We start from the raw sequence: 21,308 nt of genomic DNA on the forward strand, positions 1-21,308 counted from the left end.
GCCTACATGAGGACAAGACGTACGTGGAGAAGGACTGTGCGTTTTGCGGCAATATGTCGGAGCGGACCATGAAGGACCGCCATCAACGTCTCGCCAACTGGCTGGAAGGAAAAAGCCTGTCAGGTGAGAAGAAGTCCGAGCGGTCTTCTAAGACCTTTGAGGGCGCCCTGGCGACGGGGGTCCAACAGAAGGCCAAGCACCGCGAGTCCGCTGGCACCGGGAGCGCCGAACCATCGGGCTCTACGGGCGCCAGGCAGGGCGCCTCCTCCCCGGCGCCATCAACCACGAGCCAACGCTCTGGCTCGGGTAAGAGGAAGGCCGAGCACCCGGCATAGCTCCTGGAGAGACCCCGGTCGAGCTCGAAGGCCCCATCGGAGGGGGAGCGAGGCGGTGACCCTCCCCCCAAGGAGAAGGTGGGTAGTGCACCTAAGGTGGTGAAAGCCTTAATCCATCCGGCCAAGGCCTCTATCGAGACAGTCGCGGCGGCCCTGGCTCAGCCTGTGGAGGCTACACCAGTGGTGGCGACCTCGGGGCCCAGAGTCTCCCTGCCACCGCGGAGGGAGTCCTCTTTCATGCCCATCGACAGGACCCCCGTGAAACCTCCGACGGAGAAGAAAAAGGGGGGGCAGGAGGTCGTCGTGGATTCGGCCTCAACCTCTGAGGAAGAGCTGATCGAAGTCTTAAGCCACGGCGTTGGCGTGGAAGAAGACCAGCCCGTCGGGAGGGACCCCGACGTAGGAGACGACGAGAACGTCGAGGGTGCCGACGGGGCTCCTGACCGCCTGTCGGACTCCCCTCAACCAGTGCCACAAGACAACTCAGCGGCCATTTAGTTGGCTATACAGTCCTTATGCTCGGAGATAAGGACAAGACTGCCGTTACCACCAACGGAGGAACCGCTCCCGACGGGGGACCCAGAGCCAGGCCCTTCTGGGAGCCCTCCCCCTAAGAGAAGGATTCATCCTCCACCTCCTTTTCAGCCATCGCGCCCTGTCCAGCCCTCCTCCCTGTCCACCACACGTGGGGATGATACGGGGACTGACACGGCCGCGACGGGGACAGACTAGGTTTACGATGAGGATCTCCCGTCGTCACCTCCCACCCGGGCTCCCCCGCCCGATGAGATTGGATCGTTTCACTCCATGATCGCCAGGGCATCCGAGCTTTTCCAGCTCTGCCCGGAAGAGAAGAAGGAAGTTTTCCTTTATCAATGGCGCGAGGCCAAGAGGAAAATGGTCCTCGCTGTACCTCTACTGGACGATTTTTGGGATGAGGGCCTCGCCCTCCTCAAGAACCCATCCACGACGCCGGCTAGAAGGGATCGGTACGAGAAGAAGTACCGGGTCCCGGACGCGGCCCCCTTGTGCCTTCGGGCACAGCCGACCCCAGACTCGGTCGTCTCCGCGGCGGCCAGGAAGAAAGCGGGGGGGGGGGCGCGCGGCCTCTACATCCACCTCCCCGCCGGACGGCGAGGGAAAGAAATTAGACACGATGGGACGCAGAGTCATCTCGTCGGCAGCGACGACGATTAAGGCGGCCAACGCCTTGGCTATCGTAGCCCGCTACAACAGGGATTTGTGGTACAAACTGGCCCCCCTGCTGGACTTGCTACCAGACGACAAGAGGGCGGAAGCCCTAGAGATCTTGCAGGAAGGAGAGGTGGCGTCGGACCACGCCATTACGATTGCGACGGACATCGCTGACACTGGATTTCGCCAGTTGAGCAACGGCGTGTGCCTTAGGCGGCGTGGATGGCTCAAGGCTACTGACTTCCGTCAGGACGTGCAGACCAGAGTCTTGGACATGCCGTTCGACGGAAACAACCTGTTTGGGAAAACAGTGGATGACTCCCTTCAAGCCATCAAGGTGGACACGGAGACGGCCCGGGCTCTTGGGGTTCTCCAGCAACGACGGCTGCCCTTTCGGAGCGGCGGAGGCAAACAGGGTGCCTCCAAAGATTCCAGCGGTGGATTTTCCACCTACCGTCAAGCGGCCCGTTCGTCGTCACAGGAAGCTTACAGGGGACGATGCAAGTCAGGCGGACCCCGCCGTCGTCGCCAAGGAGGACAAGGCGGCAAAGCCTCGTCGAAGCAGGACTGAACCGGCCGTGGGGTCGGGCCCCCACCGAAGCACCCCGGTGGGAGGCCGGCTGGCGAGCTTCGTCAGTGTGTGGGAGTCCATCTCCACCGACCGTTGGGTGCTGGACGCCCTAGCTCAGGGTCACGCGCTCGAGTTTCTAAAGAGATGCCTGCGCGTCCCCCCTGTGGCCAGGAAAGAACATCACGTCCCTCAACTTCTCTTGGAGGTAAAGGCGATGCTGAAGGGCGCCATCGAGCTTGTCCCAAAGAGGCTTCGGGGCTCCGGAGTTTACTCAAGATACTTCCTCGTCAAGAAGAAGACTGGAGGGTGGCGTCCCATCCTGGACCTACGACTGAACAAATTCATGAAGGCACAGAAGTTCCGGATGGTCACCCTCCAACACGTCCTGGGTCAACTGGAGGAGGGCGATTTCCTGTCGTCGTTGGATTTGGAAGATGCCTACTTCCATATTCCCATCCTAAAGGGACACCGAAAGTTTCTCAGATTCGTGGTCCAAGGGCGTCACTACCAGTTCAGAGCCCTTCCCTTCGGATTGAGGTCGGCACCCAGGGTGTTCACCAAGTGCCTCGCACCGGTGGCGGCGCAACTGCGCCGAGAGGGGATCCACGTCTACCCCTACCTGGACGACTGGCTCATCCGAGCAAAGACGAAGGAGCTCGCCGTGGAGCACACGGCAAGGACCGTCCAACTACTCACGGACCTGGGATTCTCCATAAACTACGCCAAGTCCCACCTGGTGCCCGCGCAAGACGCACTGTTTCTGGGAGCGAAGCTCGACAGTGTCGCTTCTGGCCTCTCCGTCGGAGGAAAGGATGAGGGCCATCTTGGGCAAGGAGCAGCGGATGCTGGTTGCGGACGCGGCCATGGTGAGGTCCATCAAGTCCCTCCTCGGAATGATGTCTTCTTGCATTTATCTCATCCGCCTGTGCAGGCTCCGGATGCGCCCGTTGCAGGAGTTCCTGGACGCGCGCTGGATCCAGACGACGGGCAGCTTCGAGGAGAGGATCACACTCGACGAGAGTTTCCGGCGAGCGATCCGGTGGTGGGGCACCCGCGCGCATCTGACGGCGGGCATGGACTTCCAGACCCCCGGCCACCAGGAGACAGTGACCACGGATGCCTCCCTGGAGGGGTGGGGAGCGCACACCGAAAATCTGCACGCGAGAGGCCTTTGGCTTCCGACGGAGAAGTCCCTCCATATCAACGTCCTGGTACTCCGTGCAGTGTTTTGGGCCTCCGGTCCTTTCTTCCGTCCCTCAAGGGCAAGGTGGTGAGGATCTTCACCGACAACACCACCACCATGTTCTACATCAGGAAGCAGGGTGGAACCAGGTCCCCAGCCCTGTCCAAGGAGGCGCAGGATCTGTGGCATTGGGCCGTCGCCCAAGGGATGTTTCTGGTGCCGTTTCATCTGGCAGGGATAAAAAACACCATCGCCGACTCACTCAGCAGAGAGCTGCGCTCGTGCCACGAGTGGGAACTACGACAGGATCTAGTGGACCGCCTCTTCCGACGGTGGGACACACCCCAGATCGATCTGTTTGCGATGGCGACAAACTCCAAGTGCCGGAGGTTCGCCAGCAGGTTTCCCCAGCCGAGGAGCATGGGCGATGCTTTCTCGTTCCCCTTGGAGGGCCTGTTTCTATAAGCGTTCCCTCCATTGCCATTGCTGATCCGGCTCATCAACCAGCTCAAGAGGTCACGGTGCAGGATGATCCTCATCGCACCTGCGTGGCCGAGGCAGATATGGTTCCCGGACCTTCTGGACTTGTCAGCGTCCCCGTCAATCAAGCTGCCAGTGGACGCGGATCTTCTCTCCAGGGAAGGAGGCGCCATCCTCCATCACAACCCGAAGTCGCTGAACTTGCAGGCCTGGCTCCTGCAGCGTTAGAGTTTGGAGGATACGACATACCGGCCGACTGCAGAGAGGTTCTTGCAAAGGCCAGGGCGTCCACAACTCTTAAATGCTATGGACACAAATGGAAGAGGTTCTCTGTCTGGTGCCACGCACAGAAGATTAACCCTCTACGGATTACGGCTCCCCAGGTACTGACGTACCTTCTGACGCTGGCCAAGGCTGGACTGGCTCACGCGTCCATCAAGAGTCATCTTGCTGCGATCTCCCGATACACCAGAACCACAGGGCGGACGTCTTTGTGGTCTCATCTTCTGGTGAAAGAATTCGGTGAAGGCTCTGGCCCCGGCGTGGGAGCTCAACGTGGTGCTGACCAAGCTCATGGGACCTCCGTTCGAGCCTCTGCACTCGGCTCCGTTGAAGTTCTTGTCGTGGAAAACAGCGTTTCTTGTGGCCATCACCTCTGCACGAAGGGTGGGAGAGGTCCAGGCCCTTTCCTGCAAGCCCCCGTACTTGACTTTTCACGACACGAGGGTAGTGCTCAGGACGCACCCCTCCTTCATGCCCAAGGTACCGGCGGACTTCCACCTCAACGAACCCTTGGTGTTGCCTGTTTTCTTCCCGTCGCCTTCGTCGCCGGCCGAAAGGACTTTGCACTCGCTGGATGTGGCTAGAGCGCTGAAGTTTTACGTGGACCGCACAAAGTGTTTTCGGAAGACGTCACAACTTTTTGTGAATTTTGGACCTGTCAATCAGGGGAAGTCTCTCTCAAAGGCCTCCATTTCCAGATGGCTCTCCGGCTGTATCATGTACTGTCATCGGCTGGAAAACCGACCGCTGCCTGGCCGTCCGAGAGCCCATTCCACCAGAGCGATCGCAGCTACCACGGCGTTCCTATCTGGTCTGCCCTTGCTGGACAATGCAGGGCTGCTACGTGGAGGTCCACGCACACCTTCACGAAATTCTACTGCGTCGATCGGGATTCCAGGGAGGAGTCCAGGGTCGGCCAAGCAGTGCTGCGCAATCTGTTCGCCTAAGGTGAGCCTGGTGAGGAGGTAAGAATTGCTTAATGTTGAGTTTGATGTAATGCTTAATGTTGAGCCTTTGCCACCTCCCGTGGTTGTGCATGTGTGTACTGCTATGTATTCTTTATTCATGAGCATGTGAATCCATGCCAGACCCCATGCTGGAGAAGGAACAAGTTACTTACCTGTAACTGTTGTTCTCTGGCATGGATTCACATGCGAACCCTCCCGCCTACCCCTCTGCGGCTCTTCACTTGGTCATACTGCCACTTCACGTGCTACCAAATCTGAAGATGGCTGCCAGAGGCGGGGCTTAGGTAGAGGGCAGTCGTTGGCTGTGGTCAGTATGACGCAGAGATCAGTGATTGGTTACTACTACGAAAAGACAGATCAGAAACGAAACTGATACTGATTTTTTCTTTACCGAGGATTCCCAGCCTGACGACGGGGAATATTCATGAGCATGTGAATCCATGCCAGACCCATGCTGGAGAACAACAGTTACAGGTAAGTAACTTGTTCCTTCTCCTTTCACTTTTGCAATTTCTAAAACGTGCTCTGGCTGAGGGCTGGGCAACAATCATTTAAATCGCTGTGCTTCTCCCCCAGTTTGTTGGCATAATTGTCACAGCTATCATAACCACCATGCCAGCATTACTTGTGCTTGTGGAGGCACCCAGACCTGCATCTGTTTCGGAATCTGGACCTGGGTAATTATTGCAACCCAAATGGAAAATACGGATTCTAAATGGGAATAAGCAGAGTCTAAACTTAACTAACCTGTTCTTCCCAAGTGCTGCTGATTTAGTAGACATCAAGACCACTGATCACGTTAGCTCCTTGGTGATGGCAATCTGCTGATCAGTGAAATTCAGCAGTTTTTTGGGCACACGTAGTACCCCCACTAATTCGATCTCTGAGGATGGGGTGACAATTGACACCACAGTTATCACCAAGGCTGCTAAAACATCTGCTACTCCAATCCGTTCAACTGTTGATCTGGGTCCCGAGTGTCTGGTGGGGTTGAGGGAGGTTGGGGAGGGGGGGGGGGCTGAATTGCTGATAGCCAGCCCGTCGTCGATGCTCAACAGATCCAACAATTGTGCTTGTGGTGTGGGGGGGCTTCTAGTAATTGTGGTCTGGCTGCCCCCGCCTTAACCCCCACCCCTAGCATCCCTGGCACCATGATATTCTTGTTGTCCCTCCCTTTGTGCCAGACTGTCAGGAGGGTCCTTGCACTTTTGCCTGAACCGAAATCTTGTCTTCAAGCAGCGGTTGGGGAGGGAGGACCCATAACCATTAAAAACGACTACTGATGAGTCTATCAACCAACTCTCTAGCCCACTAGCTGTAAGTGTGAGGCATGAGCCCGCAGGGAGCCTGGCATGTGTATCAGGGGCAACTAACGCATTTTTGTTGTACAATATTTCTAGTCCAGCAATTAAATGTAAGGATGTGGCCTTGGCCACCCCCGAACATGAAGGGAAGAGGTGACAAGTGTTTGTAAGATTTCTCTTTACTGCACCTTTCCTTCCATTTTTATGGAGCCCCCAATCTTTTTGCTTTTATCTTTGATTCTGTCCTGCTCTTTTTGCAGTGCAGCCTTAAGCTCCACTACACTGGCTTTTGCTCATATGTTATTGGTAAACTGACATTTCCTTCAGGTTGTCACTACTGATAAACCTTGTTTCCCTTTGTCATGTTACTGTGTTACCACTTTTGGTTACTATATATCACTTGTGGTAACAATGGGGTACACTTTTGGTTTTGCCCTAGACTAACACGCTGAGGATTTTTGGTTACTCTAGGTGTGGTAAAAGGATAAAATGGTGGCAGCAGTTTGTTTTTCCCACTTTTTGGGACTTTTCTTTTTTGTCTCACCGCATTTGGCTACTAACTGTGGCAAGTGTCCAAACATGCCCGTGCCATATGGTTTTTCGCTTGTCCTTTTGCCATATTTGTCTTTGGCCTGCTTCCTTGCCTGTGAGGCCAAGAAATCCATATAAGGACTTTGAGTGCCCGGGAAAGCAGAAGCTTTGGGCGGGCTACTGGAGGGCCGTGTGTGTTTGCTGACAGGATGTGGGCTGGTACTGTCTGGTCCCAATCCACAAACTGGGTTCAGTGTGTCTGAGTCCTATGCATGAGTGTTGCTGCCAGTGGTCCTGATTGGACCTCTGCTGGGGTGTGTTTGTGGGCTAGTCCTGTCATTGGCTATTGAGAGCGGCTGCTCTTACCTGGCTTTTAGGATAAGAAGAGGACCTCTGCATCCATTCCTCAGAGATCTTGGAGAAAGCTGAAGGAGCAAAGAATTCTATCCAGCTGTGGGACCTGTGAAGAAGCGGAGACAGTCGGAAGAAAGCATGCTACCGACTTCTGCTGCTGTCCTGGAGGAGCCCTGTCTTGCTGAAGATCTTTAGCAGTCCTCCGAATGAGCTGCGACCCTTGGAGTGGAGGAACCATCCATTGCTTGTTTGTCTGGTTGGCACCCTGTAAAGGAGAGCCTTCAGAAATGCCCTGGGACCGTCCTGTGGCTTACCAGCTCCGATTTTGGGCTACCGTGATGCCGGAGTCACCATTCAGAGTTTCGACGTGGAACTTTGGGGAGCCTCAGCTGACCCTACGAGACTGACCTCTGCATAATTCCGGCGTCCTAACATCAAGAGGACCCGAGATGGGAGGTAAAGTCCGGCAGCGGCAGTTGAGTCCCTTTGCGTTGGCGTGCTGCTGTGACCACCATCCAAAATCGCTTACCTGACCCGAATCCAGTCCTGAGAGGGATCCTGCATCGAATTTTGCTGCATTCTTCCATCGAGAGTCCTTGCAACAGTGGAAGAGACAAACTGGAGATCAGCTATAACCTGCAACCCCTGTGAATCAAGGACTGTGACTTTGGTCGGGAAAAGCAACCTTGGGCCTCTTCCTTTGTCCTGCCAATTCTGGGGAAGAATCAGAGTATATGGGGTGTGGAAGGGGGATAAATTAGTGATTCCTACCTGCCCTATATTCCCATTATAAGTCTATAGGCTTATAATAAACTTTATTATAACAAAATTAGCTTTGCCATTGCCTGCTTGCGTAAAACTTCAGAAAGTTTGGGGCTACTTCTGTTGGCTAGTTTAATTTGTACTCTGACTATTAAAACCCTTCACTGGACCCCAGAGACCCTATCTGCATTTTTTTCCTGCTTCAAAGATTCTGTATCACTTTACCTAAACGTTTGGGCAAAAGACCTCCCGGATAACGGTGGGCTAGACAAGTTGGGGAACATTCTCTGTGGACCTTGAGTGCATAATAGTACCTTTCCTTTGCAGGAGTTTGATATATATTACGCCCTATAATAAGTGATAGTATATATGCATCTATTTTTACTAGTCTTGTGTAATAACTCTAATTGTCAGTCATTTTTCTATAGTGTGTTTTGGCCAATAAATAATAATTGTATTTGTATACATCCTGTCTAAGTGTAATCTGTGATTCCCATTGTGTGACCTCATTGTGGACCCTTTACAAGCTCACCACCTCTGAAGAACTTAGAGTAGAACGCCTGTCATTGCTACCTGAACTTGTTTGGCTACAGCTCCCCAGAGTTGTCCTTGTCACAATATAGGTTGGCCTTCTATACATCTGTCCACCAGGGCAGAGTATAGAAAATCAGTCCTAACACTGACAAAGGAGTGTTGCTGTAGCACAGTTCTCTCTGAACTATTGTTAATGAAGAACTTGCTTCTGTCACTAATTGAAACCGCTGGGAAGAGAGAAGTGGGGAAACTACCAATCCTTCAGGAGTATGAGAAAGGGGGTCTCAAATAATTCAAATGACCTTAGGATATTTGGACCCCTCATTCACAAACCTGTACTGATCTCTACAACCCAAGCCAGGGAAACAGTGGACCTTGTGACATGAATAGAGCAAGGTCTAACAGTGTAAATGCCCAAGGAGACAAAGGGATATCCTGTAAAGTAGTACAAGTCGGCCAGACCCTAAAGGGCCTTTGAATTTTGCTGCTCCAGTTCTGTCGATGCAGGCCCATAGCTTACAGGTAGATACCAGTTGTCAATACCCAATTGTAATGATTTTACATGTAACACTTTATGTACACTCCATGTAACTCCGTTGTTTTCCTTGTAACAGCGCCTCGATGCCCTCGGGCTGTTTGTGCGCTTTATAAATAAGAACCCCTATGGCAAATGTGACATCAACAAAGGCAGTCAGTATACAGGCCCAAGATTTATTAAATAGGCCTTTCGAACCCCGGTCAATATTCTTGCATGGAGTCCCCAAAGTGAATTCTAATCAGTATGAATCTAGGGAAGCACTTCAAAACAAATGCTTACATATGTTTCGAATTTGTGAGGTGATGTCATTTTGTAACTAGGGAAAATATTGATAACTGCAACATGATTTTCAAAATGGGGGAGGATGCCTCTGATTCTGTTGAGATAAAGTTTTGAGAACCCAGAGTGGGCAGGGATATATTGTGGTTTAATAGATCATGCAATCCCACGGGTAAGCAGCACAGTTGAACTGAGTACATGCTTTTGGGGAAAAGCATCATTGGGGTTTGTACTGTCCGCACTGAATGCTGTTCCTTTGGGAGGGGGAGGAGGCCTGTAGGGCCTTCCCTCGTCTGTGGGCACTAATGGTTGATGAGGTGTTAACCAGACTGAGAAGCTATTGTATTGTTACGAGATAATGTTAGATCCCAGGATCATTTTACTTCGTTATTTGTGTAATTGATTGCAACCGGATAGTTTGGTGATGTGTTATTGCTGTTGTGAAACCTTTATGGCTCTTCGCCGAAATAAAGTTATGATGGTAAATGTATCCCCATTGCACTGTATTGTAAAATGCTGTGTGCAATGTTAAAAAATTACAAAGGTAAAAGACAAAAAGGGAAACTTAGTTTCCCAGTACTGATGGTCTGAAGGGCTCATGAGTGTCCCCATTACAAATGAGCAAAAGGCCAGGGGAGAAAAGCTGAAGGCTTCCCTTCCCTGTAAATAGTCAGAACAAGTTCAAAAACAAAAGTAAGACTTTTTGATGGCCTTAGAACTATAGATGGAAAGTTGCCACCTTATTGTGTGCAGATATCATGCATGCCTTTTCTTGTGGGAAATGTGTGTTCCTATATATAAAGTCCAAGATTATTACTCTGATTGTACTTTAAAACCTGGTAACTTGCCTGTCCATTAGACTTTAGCCTACACCTAGTGGCAGCAGCAAGCCGTGAGTTTGTCTTTCAGTCTTAAGGGCTTCTCTATTTGCTTTCTGAAGAACAAGGGATTCAGTGTAGAAAGTTAGAGAGATGTAACGAATAAATACACTCGCTATTAACGTGATTTCCATTTCAGAAATCCAACTCCTCCACAACAACCAATGAAAAAATTACCAAGCTGTATGAACTTGGAATGGAACCGGACAGAAAGATGTGGGTGGATCGGTATCTTTCCTTCACAGAAGAGAAGTCCATGGGAATGAACAACCTCCCTGCTGTGGGGCGAAAGCCACTGGACCTTTACCGTCTCTATGTTTCTGTAAAGGAAATTGGGGGATTGACTCAGGTGAGTGTATCTTACCATTAATAATTCATCCCTAAGGCAAAGATTCCCAAGATAGAATTTGGTGGGAAAAAGAGAGGATTCTCTTTGTTGTTTTTTAAAAAGATGGTTGTATGATGGTGGCACTTGAGTGGATCTAACTTGTTCCATTTCCTTCTCAGGTCAATAAAAACAAGAAATGGCGGGAGCTGTCCACGAACCTGAATGTGGGTACATCGAGTAGTGCGGCTAGCTCACTGAAGAAGCAATACATCCAGTGTCTGTATGCCTTTGAGTGCAAGATAGAACGGGGGGAAGACCCACCTCCAGATATCTTTGCAGCTGCTGATGCCAAGAAGGCTGCGAAAATCCAACCTCCTTCTCCCGGTTAGTACACCTGTCGGTGTTAGGAAATCAGTTAACATGTACATACAGAGAAGGGGCCATTTAAAGGTGCCCCCTGACTTGTGTTGAGAAGGGCCGAGATAAAGACGCTCCCCTTTATAATGAGGGTGCAAATATACGCTGGAAAGAGTCAAGACAAGCATCAGTCCTCCCTTTTAGCAAGTGTATTAGTACATGCCATGATCCTCTCTGGAGCGATGGTGAATGTCTGAAGCCAGTCATTTGTCTGTTTCAATGCGCAACATATCCACCTTTGGACCAGTGCTAATGGCAGCAATGTCCAGGTCTTGAAAGGGTTCTCGATTTGGGATGCTTGAGCTCTGTCCTGGGGGTACAGCTGAACAAAATTGCAAGGAATGTCCCTGAGACATATCAGCAAATGAAATGGACCGAAATTAATCTGCTTATACTAGTCTGGATCTGAACTGTACATGTATCATAAAATACAGTCCAGCACATTCATGGTTAGGGTGAAGTATGTTTATTACGTCATCAACTAAAACATGATAGTTATTCGTAGTTTTATTCAGGCACATATTCAATCAATTCACTACTATTATAATAATTTTTTAAATTTATTTTTTCATTAGTAGAGCGCACATAGCCTAGGGGCAACTAGGCACTAAATTACAACTTAAGGATATGGTTACAGATTTGGCATCGTAGAGATAGTTACTGTACAATTTTACACAAATACATTGCAATACATTACATATTAAACAGTGAATTTACAGTCATTTCAGAAACTGAGATCACACTAATTTACATATTTAAATTTTGTTGCAGATCCTTATCCTAATTTGTACAGAGATACCCAACAAAGCTATTGCAAAATGTCAGACCTGAAGAGCAAGGTTTTGAGATTTTTTCTGAATGACCAGAATGCAGTGTAATTTCTCACTTGATGGGGAAGGGCATTCCATAATTTAGGGGCTGCTACCGGGAAGCTTCAGCCACCTGCTTTCTGTCCTCAATAACTAGAGCTAGAAAGCATGTTAGTATAGGCGGAGCGGGTTGGTCTGTTTGTTTTGGTTTTGCAGATCAAATAATGCAAAATGTCCAAAAATGTGTTCACCCGTACCTTAGTGTTGATGTAACGCACACCCTGCAGTCAACCATGCATATCACCATATCAGTGAAGAAAGAAAATAGGGTGATCGTGAAGTACTGTACTGGTGTTTCTTCAATTGTATGCTAAGGGAGGCTCCCTCATTGGACGGTTGTGAGGTAATTTTCCAGCCGACGAAGTCTAGTAGTGGAGGGCGGCCATCCGGAGAATTGCTTGTTGCAGTCTGATCCTAGCTGTCCTTGACTGGGGGGACACTGAAACTACCAATGGCCATTGCTTTGCATGGTGACGAACTCAAATCTCAAATTGCATCACGCAGTAGGAGGAGACTAAGGAGGGTGGCGTTATTAAAGTTGCCGGGGATATGAATACAAGTTGCCTACCAGTACTAAATGATCAGACCAAGGGGGAGAGTAATGACCCTAAGCAAATTGCGGGAAGAAAATGGTTGCAGATGTTGAAAGCGGTAAATCTGACTCTTTTTATGGTGGAAAGAAAGGAATGTATACATGGCATAGGGGAACCCTTAACTCTCCAATCGATTACATCTTCACAGACCTTGATTTGTTTGAGAAAGGCATGGAATTTAAAATTGTTCAGAGCAAAATTAGTGGCCACTGCATACTGACGGCAGAATTTGCTGTAAGAAGGGCAGCTATAAGAACGGGGTGAAGTGTATTTAATCTCAAACGCCAAGGGGAATAGACTAGGCGTGATGAAGAACTTTACAGGTCTTAACAATTTCTTTGGTACCCTATATGGACAATCAGATCTGCAGTGGAAAATGAAAGCTTTCTGTACAGAGGCCTTTGACGAACTACTGAATAAATTCCACCAAGGGGTACCACATAATGGGGAAAAGAGTGCTAGTCAATCTAAGAGCACCCCCATGTCTCTGACAAGGATTTGTCAGAGGCAAAATGGAGGATGGGAAAGGAGCTGAGATCAGCTAGAAGGGTGTCCTCCAGGGGGATGTATGCTCTAAAACAGTTAGGAGAATAAAACAAACCTACAGAAACTACTGTAAGAGTGGGGGAGCGGTTATTCTGCAGAGGGATGCAGAATCTATGCTAGGTGTTTTGGTTTGGTAAGATGCTAGAGCTCTCTGGCAATTGGTAAACTCAGGGAAACATGGGGCACTCTCTAAAATAACTGAATGCAGTTCCAGAGCAGAAATGGGTGGCCTTTTTTGAAGAACTATATGCGAATAGGGAGGAAGTATTAGGGGTGACTCGGGCACCAGATGTTGAAGGATGGGTTGATGAGAGATCATTGCCAATGGAGTTGGAGCAGATCATGGCCTTGATAAGGGCATGTAGTAACTCTCATGCAGCAGGTCCAAATGGCCCATCTAATGACCTTATCAAAGCCAAACCGGAAATCTGAGGGAAGAGCTTGATGATTAGATTTAGAGGCATTGTCAGATAAAGGGTGTTCATCATGGGAACTGGACAACATTGTGCCCATCTATAATCTAGGAATAAGAAGTGATCCCAAGATCTACAGACCAATCTCACTGATATATGCTAATTGCAAATTGTTTTAGTCTGTTCTCTTGGGTCACTTAAATTAATGGGTTAGGGACTCTAAAAGGCTGTCAATGCTCCAAACAGGCTTTAGACCGGGCCCCACAACATCCCTGAATCCAGTAGTGTTACGAATTTCCCAGCAGTCTGCTTGGGCATTGAAGGAAGGATCAATCTCTGTAGCCTTCATGGACATATCAAACGCGTTTGATAGGGTTGATAGAAAAATTCTATGGCATAAAACGCATGAATGGCAGCGTTCCTGAAAATCTGCACTATAATTCTGCAATCAAAATAAGATTAAATGAAGGTGATTTATCCATACGTATTCAAATTAAAATGGGGGGGTACGACAGGGATGCATTTTAGCCCTGTGCATCTTTAATATGTACGCATCTGACGCTTAGGAATATCTGGATAAGTGTGGTTCTCCTGTATGGGGTCTGGTAGTGATTCACATGCTCATGAATATTCCCCGTAGTCAGGCCTGGAATTCTCAGTAAAAGAAAATAGTTTTATTTTCACTTTCAAGCTGTAATTCTCCTCTAAACCAGTCATTCTACTCTGGGTCATACTGCCCTCTCGCTAAGCCCCTCCTCTGGCAGCCGTCTTCAGATTTTTACTGCACGTTCAAGTGTTGGGCGTCCTCGAGTTTTGCTCCGTGAGCTATTCTTCGTCTTCACGCTTTTCCGAGAAAGTCTTATTTTTGTCAAACCTAGCCTGTGTGCTCTTTCTCTGCATCGATCCGTTTGTCAGTGAATTTTACACCCCTCAAGGGCAAGGATCGTCAAATGTTTTTCGTATGTTCCGGAAGACCATCGGGCCTACTCCGCACTCTGGACCATGACACCAGGCTCATGGTCAAGGACTTACCTGAAGCAGACCATGCTGCTAACTTACCTGAGGCAGACCATACTGCCAGTGACCAGAAGTCAAATGAGGCCTAGGAGGGACTATTTTTCCCTAGGAACTATTTTTTACTCGGGTGGGGCCGCGGAAGGATACTTACCTGGAACTACTTCCAAGGCTATTTAAACCATGCCCTAACAGCAACCCATGCTTTGCGTTATTCTGCATCTGCAGCGTAACGCTCACTGTGCCTGCAGCAGCTTCCAGTCTTCAGCCACGCCTGCCTGGATGCCGGAGCTCCTGAAAACCTGAAAGAAAGCAGAGGGAAGGTTAGAACCAGAGTTTTTACCTGCAATCCTTGCCTGAATCCTGAATCTTCTTGGCTCTGACCTAGAAGGAGGAAATCAGACGCGCGCCGCTTCGCATCCTGCAGCGCCGCGCGGGAACTCACCTGAAGCAATCCTCCGCATCCCATCGCGCTTTTCAGCATCCAGCGGCTGCTCTCCAACACCTGTTGAAATGAAGACAATCCCCAGGACTTACCTGATACCACAGGGGGTACTTACCTCATCTCGGGTCAGCGCGGCCTCCACAGCTTCTCTGCCGTACCCCGGCCCCTAAGGGGAAACAAAAGCAACACAAAAGCGCAAGTTGGGGAAACCGAATTCCGCTACAGACTTACCTGGTTACTGCCTGAGGCCGCAATCACTGGAACCTCCACCTATTCAGCGCCTGCAAAAGGAACGGGTCACAGGTTAGACCAGGTCCTCATTATCGAACTGAGCAGAATCCATAAACACTTACCTGCATCTTACTGGTTGCCACTTGGAACTCTTCTCAAGAACTATTAAGGCAACCTAGGGAATTTGGACAGAGTGAAGGCCAGACGTTTTTGAACTCTTTTTCAAACTATTTCCTTACGGAGTCAATACCGTTCCAACATCCCACACCAGTGAAGTAACTGGTCATCTAAGCGCCCCTGCGCTCGAGGCAGGATGGAGAGCTCATCTTTCCAAACTATCAGGTGAGAACATAGCAAGAGTTCGGAAGTAATTTGTGGGAAGAGATTGCAGGAGTGGGGGAAGGTGGGGTTGGCGCCCAGTCCCCGCAGGTGGCTAATTCCCTTTTCTCCATTACAGAAGAATATTCATACGGGCAAAACAAGCTTAGCTGGGTGGTCCGGTCCAGTCCATCATTTCGTCGCCCCGTGTGTCGCTGGAAGAGGTAACAGCCCAGTTCAGATCGACGCCCCCGTGGACACCAGGTGAGCGTAACAGCAAGTCGCCCGACTGGGCCAGGAAGGATAAGGCCAAAGTGGACAAAGGGCCCAGATTCTTCGTGAAGGCCCAGGTGCACCATGCCAAGCAGTCACCCTCCCTTGATGTGGTGGTGGTGTCGCTTTCGAAAGCTGCAGTGGCGGATACGAAAGGTTCCCAGGTGACGGCCAGGAGATGTCTTCCTCCCAGGAGGGAGGCGTCTAGCATCCCTGTGGAAAAGACACAGGCAAAGACCGACCCCTCTGCACCCAAAACAGGGGTGGGGGGGTTGATGGTCTGCAGGGGACAGACATTCCCTCAGAAAAGGAGATACTCTCCATCCACACCATCCAGGAGGGCAATGATGACTAGGTTAACGCTGGAGATTCGCCGCACAATGGGGGCGACGGCAACACCATCCACGGAGACAATGACGAGGGGCCCCAGTACGACTAGACCCCAGCGCCTGCCTTCCCTACACCCCAGATACCACCTAGGGCCATCTCAATGTACATTCTCTCTGCACTCTGGTGTCAGACATACAGAAGAGGCTCCACGCGTACCTGTGACCTCTGCCCGTGGCTCCAATTCCGGCCACCCGTTGGCACCTGGGGAACTGCCAGCCAAGAAGAGGAGGCGGCACCCTACGCCACCATGCCACCCTTCACCAACTTCCCCATTGCCCCCTCTCCCCGAGGGACACTGATACAGACACAGCGACAACGGGCATGGATGAGTGGGTGGGGGACCTCCGCCCAGAGCCTCTCCACCGGACGAGGTGGGGTCTCTCAATGTAATGATCGCTTGAGTGTCGAAGCTGTTCCAGCTCAAGCTGGAGAAGGAAGGCTTCTTTTATCTGCACCGGGAGGCGAAGAGGAAAACAATCCTTTCGGTCCCCTCCTAGACGACGTTTGGGACGAAGGGCTAACATTGATGAAGAACCCCTCTACAGCCCCGGCAAAGAATGACCAGCTGGAAAAGAAATACAGGGTGCCAAACTCTGCAGCGAAGTGTCTGCGGTCTCAGCCGTCACCAGGCTCAGTGATCTCTGTGGCCGCCAGGAAGAAGTCGTCGGATCAGCGACCTCTTCTTTCTCCACCCCTCTGGACAACGAGGGAAAGAAGCTGTATTCGATGGATAGGGAGGTTATCTACTCTGCAGCGACGATCCAGGCCGCCAACGCCCTTGTGATTGTAGCTAGGTACGACCGAGAGTTGTGGTTCAAGATGGCCCCACTGCTGGATTTCCTCCATGATGACAAACGGGTGGAGGCTTTGGAGATACTTCAAGAAGGCGAGGTGCGTCGGACAACGCCATTATGGTGGCCCTGGACTTTCGCAGACACGGGTTTCCGCCAAATGCGAAATGGAGTCAGTCTTCGTTGTCGTGGCTGGCTCAAGTCCACCAACTTTAGGCAGGAGGCCCAGACAAGGGTTTTGGACATGCCCTTTGATGGGGACAACCTGTTTGGCACAACAGTGGATGAGTCCCTTTAGGCCATCGGGGCTGACAAGGAGACGGCACATGCCCTAGCCACCCTGCAGCAACGACCTCCCTTGCGGTCGTCGAAAGGTTTCAGCGAGGGTTCGTCCTCTTACCACCAACCCTCTGCTCCTCAACCCAGGAAGCCAACAGGGGCCGCTCCAATTCCTTCGGGAACGGACTTCGTCAGGGACCGCAGAGTGGCCCGTCGACCTCCAAACAGGATTGAACTGACCAGAAAGTTGGGTCCCCGCCCATGCACCCCGGTGGGAGGCCGGCTGGCGAACTTCATCTGCGTGTGGGAGAATATCTCCACCGACAGATGGGTGCTGGACGCTCTCGCCCACAAACACACCTTAGAGTTCCAATGGAAGTGTACGCGAATACCACTGGTGGCCCGGCAGGAAAACCACATCCTTTAGCTGCTGCTGGAGGAGCGGGCCATGTTATGAAAGGGGGGTGATAGAGCTGATACCAAAGGGGCTCCGGAGTATACTGAAGGTATTTCCTCGTACAAAAGAAGACCGGGGGCTAGAGGCCCATCCTCCACCTACGATGACTGAACAAATGCATAACATCCCAGAAGTTCAGGATGGTCACTCTTCAAAACATGCTCGGACAACTGGAAGAGGACGACTTTCTGTCATTGTTGGACCTGGAGGATGCCTGCTTCTCCATCTACAAGGGACACCGCAAGTTTCTGTGCTTTGTCGTTTAAGGGAAGCATTACCAATTCAAGGTCCTTCCCTTCGGACTGAAGTTGGCGCCGAGAGTCTTCACAAAGTGCCTGGCTGCATTGGCGGCCCATCTACGACGGCAAGGGGTCCACGTCTACCCTTATTTGGACGGCCACAGGGCAAGGACTGTCCGACTACTGATGGAGCTGTGCTTCTCAGTGAAGTCCTGCTTGACTCCATCGTAGGACGCTCTGTTCCTGCAATCCTGGCTCAACGTGGTGTTGTATCTGGCGGCGCCGTCTGTGGAGAGGATAGAGGCCATCTTGGGCAAAGTGCAACGGCTGTTGGCACTGGAGATCGCCACAGTGAGTGCCATCAAGTCTCTTCTCGGCATGACGTCATGCATTTACCTAATTCGAGACTGCAGGTTGCGGATGCGCCTGCTACAGGAGTTCCTTGACGCCTGTTGGGTCCATGTGTCCAGAGAATTCCAGATCGTGCTCTGAGGAGTACCGTCGGGTGTTAAGGTATTGAGGCGTGCGCTCCAATCTATCCGGAGGCACGTATTTCTCCCCCCCCCCCCCCCCCCCCCCCCCGGTACCATTTGACGGTCACCTCCCTTGAAGGATCTGGAGCTCACACTGGCCGCCTTCACGCCAGAGGCCTTTGGTTACCGGAGGAGAAGGTATTACACATCAACGTCCTGGAACTACGGGCAGTGTTTTGGGCCCTCTGGTCGTTTCTACTGTCCCTCAGGGGCAAGGTGGTAAGTCTTCACGGACAATACCACCACATGGTTTTACATCCGGAAGCGAGGGGGCACCAGATCCCCAGTGCTCTCCAAAGAGGCGCATAACTTATGACACTGAGTCGTCGCCCAGGGGATGTTCCTCATTCCGTTTCACCTGGAAGAAGTAAGAAATCACTCTCTCTCAGCAGGGAGCTGCGCTCTTGCCATGAGCAGGAGCTTTGACAGGCTCAAGTGGACTACTATTCCTCAAATGGAGCAATCCCCTGATTTATCTGTTTGCAGCGACGAACACCAAGTGCCGGAGGTTTGCCAGCAGTTTTTCTGAGCTGGGGAGCATGAGGGACGCATTCTCATTCCCCTGGGACGGCCGGCTTCTGTATGCGTTCACTCCGTTGCCGTTTTCTTCAATTCATCAATCAACTCATACGGCGACGGTGCAAGATGATCCTTGTGGCACCAGCGTGGCTGAGGCAGATCTGGTACCCAGACCTTCTCAGCATGACTGCTTCCCCTCCTGTCAAGCTACCAGTGGTTGCAGATCTTCTCGTCAGGAAAGGAGGTGCAATTCTGCACCAAGCCCCAGGATCGCTGAACCTGAAGGCCTGGCTCCTGCAGCATTAGAATTCGAGGGTTCTATCTTCCGGTGGACTTCAAGGAGGTACTCGCCAAGAGCCAGAGCGTTTTCTACCTTGAAATGCTACAGACTCAAATGGAAGAAATTGGATATTTGGTGCTGTTCACAGAAGATCGATCCCTTGAGGGTCACAGCCCCTAAGATACTTCCATATTTGCTGTAGTTGGCTAAATCGGGGCTGGCTCACTCCTCCAAGGTTCATCTGGCGGCTATCTCCCACTACACCAGATCCCCCAGGATGACTCTCCTTGTGGTTGCACCAGTTAGTTAATGAATTCGGCAAAGGACTGTTCCGCTTATTCCTGCTGATGAAGGCCCGGCATGGGGGCTCAATGTGGTACTTACTAGACTCATGGGACCCCCGTTTGAGGCCCTCTGCATTCTGTTCCACTCAAGTTTCTATCTTGGAAGACGAAGACAGCTTTTCTTGTGGCCATCACTTCTGCACGATGAGTGGGTGCGATCCAGGCCCTATCCTGTAAGCCCCCTTACTTGACTTTCCACGAGACGAGGGTGGTGCTGCGGACGCACCCCTCTTTCATGACAATGGTGCCGTCGGACTTTCATTTAAGCGAGCCCTTTGTGTTACCTGTGTTTTTTCCGACGCTGGCTGAAAGGGCTTTGCACTAGCTGGATGTGACTAGAGCGCTGAAGTTTTATGTGGCCTGCACGATGAGTTTCCTGAAAAATTCTCTGCTTTTTGTGAACTTTGTAACTGTTCTCCAGTATGGGGTCTGGCATGGATTCACATGTGAACCCTCCCTCCAACCACTCTGTGGCTCTTATCTTGGTCCTACTGCCACTTTGCGTGCTACCAAATCTGAAGATGGCTGTAAGAGGAGGGGCTTAGGTAGAGAGCTGGGGGCAGTATGACCCAGAGACCAATGATTGGTTATTAGTAGAGACCCAGTTCAGAAACAAAACTGTTTTTCTTTAACAAGGATTCCGAGCCTGAGGACAGGGAATACTCATGAGGATGTGAATCCATGCCATACCCATGCTGGAGAACAACAGTTACAGGTAAGTAACTTGTTCCTTACCGACCGATGGGTGCTGAACTCTCTCGTCCATGGACATTCTTGAGTTTCAGCGAAAGTGTCGGCGGATACCACCGGTGCCCCGGCAGAAACATTTTATCCCTCTGCTGCTACTGGACATCGACCCTGCAAAAAAAAAAGGGGTGGTCTAGCTGGTTCTGAAGCAACTCCGGAGTTTACTCAATATTTTATGGTAAGAAAGAAGACTGGGGCTGGAAACCCATTCTCGATCTACGACGACTCAACAAGTACATCAAGTCCCACAAATTCAGGATGGTCTCGTCTAACTGGTGGAGGGAGACTTCCTGTCGTCATTGGATCTAGAGGACACGCACTTCCACGTCCCCTTTCACTAAAAACATTGCAAGTTCCTGTGCTTTGTGGTAAAAGGGAAGCACTACCAGTTCAAGGCTCTCCCCTTCAGGCTGAAGTCGGCACCCAGTGTCTTTACGAAGTGTCTTATCCCTTGTTGGCGTAGATGGGCAGCCACCGGAGCCAATGTGTACCCGTACCTCAACGACTGGCTCATCCGGGCCAAGGCAAGGGACGTCGCCGTCTATCACACAGAGAGGATCTGAGTTTTGACAGAGAGGATCTGAGGTCTCGTGAACTATGTGAACTCCTGCTTGACAGCATCGCAAGACGTGCTTTTCCTGGGGGCCAGACTCAACAGTGTCCTGAAGATAGCGGCCATTTTGGGGAAGGTGAGATGGCTGTTAGCACTGAAGATCGCCACAGTGAGGACCATCAAGTCGCTGCTTGACATGATGTCGTGTATCCAGTCCAGGAATTCCTAGACTCCCGTTGGATCCAGGTGTCCGGAAGCTTCAAAGACAGGGTTGTTCTCGACGAGGAGTTCTATCGAGCGATAAGGTGGTGGGGTGTGTGATCCAACGTCACCGTGGACACACTTCCAGAGCCCCCCATACCAGGAGCCGGTCATGATGGACGCTTCCCCGGATGGCTTGGGAGCCCACAACTGATGTCTCCACGCCAGAGCCTGAGGCTGCAGGAGAAAGAGCTCCACATCAGCGTCCTGGAACTTTGGGCAGAGTTTTGGGCCCTCAAGTAATTTCTTCTGTTTCCCAAGGGCAAGGTGGTGAG

At 51.0% G+C, this 21,308-nt stretch overlaps 1 protein-coding gene across 1 annotated transcript in view; it reads left to right on the top strand.

The window, feature by feature from the left end:
* ARID1A (AT-rich interaction domain 1A) overlaps nucleotides 1-21,308 on the top strand; it is a 1,380,737-nt gene that overhangs the window by 939,943 nt on the left and 419,486 nt on the right. The window contains exons 11-12 of the mRNA XM_069622865.1: nucleotides 10,333-10,542; nucleotides 10,701-10,905. Of these exons, the coding sequence (XP_069478966.1) occupies nucleotides 10,333-10,542; nucleotides 10,701-10,905 (415 nt within the window). The remainder of the gene's footprint in view (nucleotides 1-10,332; nucleotides 10,543-10,700; nucleotides 10,906-21,308) is intronic.

Source organism: Ambystoma mexicanum, chromosome 11, assembly GCF_040938575.1.
Source record: "Ambystoma mexicanum isolate Mex_15411 chromosome 11, UKY_AmexF1_1, whole genome shotgun sequence".
Lineage (NCBI taxonomy): Eukaryota > Metazoa > Chordata > Amphibia > Caudata > Ambystomatidae > Ambystoma > Ambystoma mexicanum.